The 8,366-nt window shown below is 42.8% G+C and overlaps 1 protein-coding gene across 2 annotated transcripts; it reads right to left on the minus strand.

Annotated features, from left to right (window-relative positions):
* Window positions 1-4,128: 4,128 nt before the first annotated feature.
* Window positions 4,129-7,599, minus strand: LOC125522851 (AUGMIN subunit 2-like). Of its 2 annotated transcripts, none has more exons than XM_048687890.1 (7): window positions 7,375-7,599; window positions 6,973-7,219; window positions 6,266-6,376; window positions 5,442-5,546; window positions 5,199-5,267; window positions 4,846-4,959; window positions 4,129-4,587 (listed from the first exon to the last, which is right to left on the minus strand). In XM_048687890.1, exons 2-7 carry the CDS (start codon window positions 7,066-7,068, stop codon window positions 4,288-4,290), a joined length of 795 nt encoding a protein of 264 aa, XP_048543847.1. In that variant the 5' UTR covers window positions 7,069-7,219; window positions 7,375-7,599; the 3' UTR covers window positions 4,129-4,287. The 2 variants fall into 2 exon arrangements, with proteins under 2 accessions (XP_048543847.1, XP_048543848.1); XM_048687891.1 differs by having other exon boundaries at window positions 6,973-7,209; window positions 7,375-7,596.
* Between the last annotated feature and the right edge of the window lie 767 nt (window positions 7,600-8,366).

The following is an 8,366-nucleotide window of genomic DNA, read 5'->3' on the forward strand; positions in this document are numbered from 1 at the left end:
GGAGAAGGAAGGGGAAGAAGACAAGAGAGGAAGACCGAAGGGTGGACTCCATCATTGACCAGCCATTGACCGGCCATATGATGAACTTTTTTATTTTCTTATCATTTCTTATCACCGTGCAGTGGAAAAGTGCTTTACGTAATTTGCCAATGTTTCTTGATGTAGAAGGTGGTTCGTATATTACTAATTGGCAAAGAAAAAAAAACATAGCGTGCATAAGAATTTTGTCCAACCATGAAGAGGAGCCTTGCCATAGCAATAAAACCGTTGCCTCGGGTTCGAGCTCTGAAAACAGCCTCCTATAGAAATGCATTGAAAGACCATGTACAATAAACCCAAAATGATTTGACCCTTTTCCGGACTATACGCAAGCTGGAGCTACATGCATCGGGTTACCCATCTAAATTTGAATCAAATGTTGAATGTGAACCTAAATTTAGTAACTTTTGTACTCCCTCCCTAGCTATTATAATATGTTTCGGATATTTCTGTATGGACTATATAAAGGTGGACAAACACATTAAAATGTGCTTATATACATACATTTGAATAAAAAAAAGTTGGAATATCATATACAGTAATTTGGAACAGAGGGAATATGTGTATTCTTTGGTTTTTAAGATCAAAATTTGTTAAGCGCAATTACATTCACTTTTCTTTCACAGTATCTGCTAAACTTATTATGTGCATTATTTCACATGTTTTCTCGTTTGCACAAAAGTACAACGGAATTTCTGAGTGTGTGGGGCGTGATGAACCGCGAAAGAGAGACTAGTGACTCGGTGACAGTGAGTCAGTCGCTGCTCTCCCGTGGCAGCTACATACACGGAGAAGGAAGGCGAAGAAGACAAAAGAGGAAGACCAAGGGTGGACTGACTTCATCATTGACTAGCCATATGATTAACTCTTTTAAGACTCTTTTAGTTCATAAGGTAGGAAAATTATAAAAATAGAAAAATCATATAAAATGAAATGATATGTATCTCAAATTTTATAAATAGAAATAGAAAAGAAGGTACCCGTTCATGTCATATGACTTTTTCCATTGAATCTAGACTAGTATTTATTTTCATATAAAATAAGGAGGATAGAAAGAATTCCTCCGTAAGAATAAGACTCTATTCCTACAAACCAAAGGTCTAAACAACAACAACAATAAAGCCTTTAGTCCCAACAAGTTGGGGTAGACTAGAGGTAAAACTCATAAGATCTCGCGACCAACTCATGGCTCTGGCACATGGATAGCAAGCTTCCATGCACCCCTGTCCATAGCTATCTCTTCGGTGATACTCTAATTTTTCAGGTCTCTCTTAACGGACTTCTCCCATGTCAAGTTCGGTCTACCCCGCCCTCTCTTGACATTCTCCGCACGCTTTAGCCGTCCGCTATGCACTGGAGCTTCTGGAGGACTGCGTTGAATATGCCCAAACCACCTCAGACGATGTTGGATAAGTTTCTCTTCAATTGGTGCTACCCCAACTCTATCTTGTATATCATCATTCTGGACTCGATCCTTCCTCGTGTGGCCACACACCCATCTCAACATATGCATCTCCGCCACACCTAACTGTTGAACATGTCGCCTTTTAGTCGGCCAACACCCAGGCCATACACATTGCGGCTCGAACCGCCGGAATGTAGATAACAATTTCACACAGGAAACAGCTATGACCATGATTACGCCAAGCTATTTAGGTGAGACTATAGAATACTCAAGCTTGGTGCCACTTTATCCATCCGGCTTTGATTCGATGGTTCACATCTTCATCAATACCCCCATCCTCCTGCAGCATTGACCCCAAATATTAAAAGGGCTCCAAAAGATTTTTTCCTACATTCCCATGAAAATCCTACAAAATTCCTCCAAACCAAAGAAGACCTTATTTTCTGAATCATATCATTCTTAGCATCATGTAGTGGAACAATACTTGATGTGCTTTTCAAGATTTCGTTAACATAGCTAAGTTTTTGTTTGGGGAGCACTTTTGTGAAGGACAATGTTATTTCTAGAAAAAATGGAATTTTTCTGATGGACAGATGTCGTCTAGAAGTCGCGGGTTCTGCACTTCTGCTTGACTACAATTGCGGGGTGGGTTACACACTAGTTTTGCAAGTTCATCATTACTTGTTTGGAACCTAGATTGCCCGTGTTTTAGTTTTAGGGGGGAGGGGGGGGAGCGTTTGTACCGCGCGCCCCTACTTTGTTTCCAGACGATCTTGTTTCCTTGCAACACACATGATTTTTTTTGTATTCTTTTTACGTGAAAGCTGATATTGTTTCACAATAAAATATATATTCTGTCATTGATAGACAATGTCCAAGAAGTTCAGTGGAGTGTACAACGGCGGAGGTGATAGTGCTCATTAGTGCCAATAGGTGACGTAGCTTTCATAGGGGCCAGGGTGAGCCCCCCCCCCCCCCCCCCCCCCCCCCCCCCCCCCCCCCCCCCCCCCCCCCCCACACACACAAACCTAAGCTAGTTTTAAAGAGCACTTAAACATGAATTGTCTTCTTAGCCGCATCAACAATCTCCATGAAGCTCCGCCATTGGTGAGAATAACTTAAACATGACGACGGTGACGTCCTCTCTGTCTAGATTGATGGTAGTGGATACCATGTAAAGACAATGCAATTCCACTTTGAGGGCGGACGAGCTAGTGTCTCGTGTCTCTACTTCCTCCGGTCCCGATGCGACATTTAGTTGTGACGATTGTGTTGCTTTCCGTAACAACATTACTATTCATGAATGTTCGTTTCTAGACCATTTTTGCTGCCAATAAAATATCATCTTTTGTAAAATGTAATGTGAGCACACAAAAGCCATGACTCTTCTCCAACTTTTTTATTTCCCCCCTAGGATCTTATTTTATTATTTACCTTTGTTTTTGTTTTTCTGTGAATGCGTGTGGTTATAGTGGTAGTTTTCATGTGGTTTTGGTTTTGGCAGGGGAGAGTGTCATGCTTGATGCGGTCACCGGGGATGGTCAATTTGGTGCAAAGTATTATAAGTGCATCTATGAACACTACACTACCATCAAAATGTGAAGACACCATGCATCCGGTCGATGACTTAAGTCACTCACAAACTGTCGGAGTGTGATCCTTGAGTGTTGCAATCGGTGGGTGGATTGTTCGGGCAAGTGAACACACTTCCTAGTGGTAACACAATTGATGAATATGTGACTGATTTTGTCATCTTTTTCACTGCATGTTTAGAATACATTTCAATTATCTTTGCTCACGAAACCACCTTCTAGTTGTATGTTGTAGGACAAGTTCATTCAAGAGAGATACAAGCAAAAATATTAGTCAAAAAGTAAGCCATTTGCCTTGCACCATTGTTGGGCATTTCTCCAAAACTATGAGAAGTGGAGGAAGAGGAATGATGAGGCTCCACCAAAGAGACCGAGGTCAAGTACCTAATCCTCTCTACAGCTTGAAGATGGGATGAAGATTTTGATGAACATAAAAGGAAACAAGGGGTCCTACTTCGGAGTCTATCAATGGGTGGCCCGATGGGATGAAGATGGTGAAGAAGAAGCTCAAGAGAGATGGAGAGATCGCGACAATGAAAGACAAGATTGATGAGTTGATGCAATGCAAAGGAGGTGTCAACTCAAGCTATGTGCATGCAAAGTTAGAGTTGACGGAGAAAAAGCAAAAGGAGAAGATGGCGACATGGCAAGAGATGAAAGAGAATGAGAAGCACAAGGACCGACACGGGTCAGCGTATGTTTCTTCTCGATGAGAATCAGTTGAGGCAAGAGATGGCACCGGGGAGAATCAATTGATTAAAGATGGACCCAGATGAGATATATGAGATGATGTGGACGGAGATCTTGGCATCTACTCCCTCTGTTCCAAAATAGATGACCTAACTTTGTATTAAAGTTAGTATAAAGTTGAGTCATCTATTTTGGAACGGAGGGAGTAGGATGTAATGGAGCGTCGCACACTTGGGAGGGAGGAGTGGTAGGTACTAGCGACATGTAATGATTTTTGTGTTGAAGATATGAGCATGATGTTGCTTTTGGTTAAACTTCACTTCCGGATAATGGTTATCTTGTTTTATTCGTGTATTTTCACCCTCATGGATCCAAAACATATGAGCAAGATGAAGTGCAATCTATGTGGAAAGCCTACTGGTAATTTACTTAGGTCTGATATTTCATAATGGCTCTTGCCAGCGACCAGAAGAACCCAAACACAATAAAATTGAAGACAAGCCTCGGCGATCCTATTTATACAGTATGCAAACAGCTGAGTATTAGCTTGGGAGCTGTGATCTACAGGTCCCTGTTAATGGAGGATGGCCATGACAGCCTCCTCTGGTTGATATTGTCGAGTCCATCACTTTCAGGGTTTACGTCGTCCACTTGCTTCCAGGTATTGAGCATCGAGCCCTCTCTCCTCTGAGGTGGCGTCAAGAACTTCAAATCATCACTGGAGCCACCTGGGGTCATTGACAGAGAAGAATGACCAACGCGTAGTGTTTGAAGAGTAGAAAAGGATTCCCTCATCGCAGACATGGCCTCGAAGAACCGGGTGCAGGATGCAAGCGCAGCAGGTATCGGTCGTAGCATTTCCTTCACAGAGATAAAAGATAGCCATTAATATTTCCTTATCTGACTTGGTATAATCGTAGACAAGAAAGAGCTGCCATAAGAAAATGTGATCAGAATGCACAAAATCATTCTATACTGACATGATAAATCATTTGTCATCTCTAGATTTGACAGTGGTAGAAATAATATTTGCATCAGCAGTGGAAGATGTTCTGCGCGGGATAAATTCACTATGACTCCTAATTAATTTAATTACCAGAAGGAGTATTTTCAACTTACACCCCATACAGCAGGCGACTCTCTGAAGTTTTGACTCCACTGGAAATCTCCAACTGATGCTGTCAATGCCCCATAATCACTTGCCGCTTTCAGAAGTAGCTCCGAGAATTGTTTCTGAGGAGAAGCAAGTACAGTAAGTAGGAAAAAAATGCGCTTCGCTCAAGAAACCACACATTCCTATGTAAAGAAATCACCTAAGTAGGTGCACCTAAGATTCTCCTCCACATCAATACATAGAATGCCAAGAATCATAAAACTGGATGTAGGTTGCTACTTGATACACCATTTTCAGTTCGCATGTGTAAGTTCATGAATCTATAAAAATCTGAAAACAAAATGATCAAGAACCCAACCTGGTATTCAGCTTCAACAGGAATGCAGTCAAGCGAGTAAGGTTGCTGCAGACGGGCAATAATGCGGTCCTGATAGAAAAGAGTTGTTATTTTGATATCCAGATCTTGTAATTAGTTGATTATGGTATATGGAGCAGCCAACAGCACAGGCAGAACTTTCTTTACACAATAACCTGAGCAACAGGTGGTCCCAAGAAAGAAAGAAAGCAAGCAAAAGAAATAGTGATTTCTGACTTCCAGTACCTTGTTTTGAATAACATCTTTCAAAATAGCAGTAATTCTGGCCAACGATTCACACTTCTTTTCCATTTCACTAACATGAGTCAAATGAGCAATGTTTTTATCATCCTGCAATAAACAAAAGTTCATCAATATGATCAACGATGATAACTGACACAAATCAAAAGCCCAGAAAACTGAATACACCAGAATTTGGAGATGATATGTAGCAAAGTTTACAAGTGAAATATAAATTGGACGCTTGTTATTCTGCTTGTGATCACATTTAATAGGGCGTAAACAATTTTAAGTTCTATACATCACCAGTTAAAAGCTTTAACCTTGCACATTTAGAGAGGCTTGGACATTGCAATTCATTTTTCAAGCATGAAAACCTAGGTAAAGCAAGTGTGAGCACCTATCAGATTCATACACAAATATAATATTATTCTTTTCACTTAAGAAGAAAAAATTATCCATGTTATTAATATGCTTTGATAGCAAAAACATATTCACCATAATAGTCAAAGTGGACATATTGATAGAAGCAAATGTATCTCCAAAATGCTCTAATTATCCATGATGTTCTCATTTCTACCAAGAATATGAATAACCTCATGGGAATTTCATAGTTTCGCCACCACAGTAAGTCAGTAACAGAATGAAAAGGATATTCACTACAGCAGAACAAATTGATGAAATGCGAAAACGTTGATCTATAGTCAAAGTAATATCGCGTAGTAAGGGATCGGAAAAGGTAATCAACAAACAAAAACTGCATAAGTATTGGCATGGCACAGAATTGGTGTAAACATACAAACAGTAGCAACTGGTCGTCAGTCCATTACCTTTCTGCCTTGTAGCTCGACTTGCAAATTGGCAATGTTCCGCTGCACGACCGTCAGCTCCCTTAATACCCTCACCAGGTCATCACTTTTGTCCAAGGTGTTCTGATCTTCCTGCAATGGCAAGTGACAACAAAGAAGTGTGAAGACTTAAGAAGCACACATGACCATAATCTGCGAAATAAAAAGAACAATCATTTCATCACCATCACTATTAGTGACATAGAGCACTGTAAATTTCACGAAGCTAGACATCATAACAAAAACAGAGGGAGACATAGCAATCTTACAGAGTAATAATTTTAGATGGGTTACAGCTTATAACTAGCTCCAAGATTGCTAGATTTCATCAATAGATAAAGAACCCTCCAGGTTATAGTCACCAAACTTAGGAGGAGATGATTCCCCATAGGTGTTCCTCTCAGGACTAGCAAAGCGCACGGGACTCCCCTGAACCTACACGCTCAGCCGTCCAAACCATGCAGAAATTGCAGTGATAGGCTTCTAATTCGGGAGCGGGACTCGGTTCGAAACCTACATTTCACAAATCCCCGGCGGCAATAAACGAGGAACGGAACCCTACCATTACCTGAAAGGAACAAGAATTCGATCTCGCGAAATGGCGGCGGAAGGGACGAAATTGACAGGAGAAGGATCTGGGGTGACAGAAGTAAATCTACAGGGCGCAGCCAAGGGGTGGTGGGGGTAACCTGCGCGGGAGGGGCCGGGAAGCCGAGGTCCCCGGCGATGGCGAGCGCCTCCGCCATGCCGCCGAGCCGCTTGGCCGGCTTCTGCGCCGCCGCCATGGCCTCGGCCGGTTATTGGGGGGTTGGTGGGGGCGTTTCGATGAGTTCGCCTCGCCGGCCGGTTGAGCTTTTTTTGCCTCCAAACGCCCGATTACTGCTCGGTGCCGAGCCTCCCTGTCTCCACTCCACTTCCACCCACTACTGATTGACACTGGACAATTTACAATCAGTGGAAATGATCAAGAGAAGCAGTTCAATGTCCATCGATTTACAATCAGTCTAGCAATCATTTGCGATCATAAGCAGGAAATGAATCACATGGCAGGTAGTTCAGGTTCATCTTAGAAGCAAGCAGAGGATGAGTACCTTGTCGGAGGGCGCTGGGCGCCTGCAGGGGGGGCCGGAGGAGAAGCCGAGAGGGCCGGATGCGCGGAGGGGAGTGCCGGAGGCCGAGAGGGCCGGCCGGAGAAAAGGGACCGAGGGAGAGCCGGCCGCCGGAGCCGGACCTGGAACCGCTTGCTGCCGCCGCCTTCAGCTAGGTTGGGGAACGGGATTGATTTGGAATCGGGGGGGTGAGGGAGATGCTCTCTCGCTCCAGACAACCAGTCGGTCGAGTCTGGTTTGGTTTTTTTTTTTTTTGAGAAATGTCTGGTTTGGTGAGTGGCTACGTGCCTGCAGTTTGGGCTGGACTTGGTACGTGGGCCAAAAGATCAACGCATAACATTATGGGGCCCAGATTTTTTGGTATTTCAGGGAATTCTTGGGAATACCCCGAAATCACTAATTGAGGAGTACTCCTTCTAAAAGACCTCTAGACACAAAAAAAGAAGATCTCTCTCACCTTGCTAAGTTGCGATAAGTGGCGCGCTGCATATGCGCCATTTGTCGCAATCTGGGAGTTTTTCTTTTTTCGTAGATTCGTTTACTCAAAACATTTTATCTCTTGAACCATGCGTCCAAATATCGAACCGTTTTCATCGTTGGGTCACTCGCGTCGAGATCTTTAAAACTAGATCCCATGTTGATAGATTTCGATAGATATCTTTTCACGAAAAAAGGACGAAAAACCCAAACTGGGAGGCATGTTTTTCTTTCCTTTCCGAAGAGGCACGTGTTCTTTCCCTTTGCGAGAGGCACAACCGAACCTCTCGCGGAAGAAAATCCGTGCCTCTATGAGAAGTTAATCTGTGCCTGGTGGAAGGTTAAAAAAAATAAAGCACATTTTTCACGCATTTTTTCCTTTTCTTTTTTGGGTCTAAATCTTAAGAAAAACCAGAGGTCGTCCCGCACGCCATCAAACTTGGTGAAGAGGCTATCGAGCTTTGCAAAATTTTCACAAACATCCTTCGTAGCCCCTT

Source organism: Triticum urartu, chromosome 7, assembly GCF_003073215.2.
Source record: "Triticum urartu cultivar G1812 chromosome 7, Tu2.1, whole genome shotgun sequence".
Taxonomy (NCBI): domain Eukaryota; kingdom Viridiplantae; phylum Streptophyta; class Magnoliopsida; order Poales; family Poaceae; genus Triticum; species Triticum urartu.

Bases quoted from the DNA above. Each gene is read 5' to 3' on its own strand.
- LOC125522851 (XM_048687890.1), bottom strand. From the start codon at position 7,068: ATGGCGGCGGCGCAGAAGCCGGCCAAGCGGCTCGGCGGCATGGCGGAG. The intron at 5,268-5,441 runs GTACTGGAAGTC...CTTTTCTATCAG, and splicing joins AAGATGTTATTCAAAACAAG to GACCGCATTATTGCCCGTCT. The intron at 4,960-5,198 runs GTTGGGTTCTTG...GCTTCTCCTCAG, and splicing joins CTGTTGAAGCTGAATACCAG to AAACAATTCTCGGAGCTACT.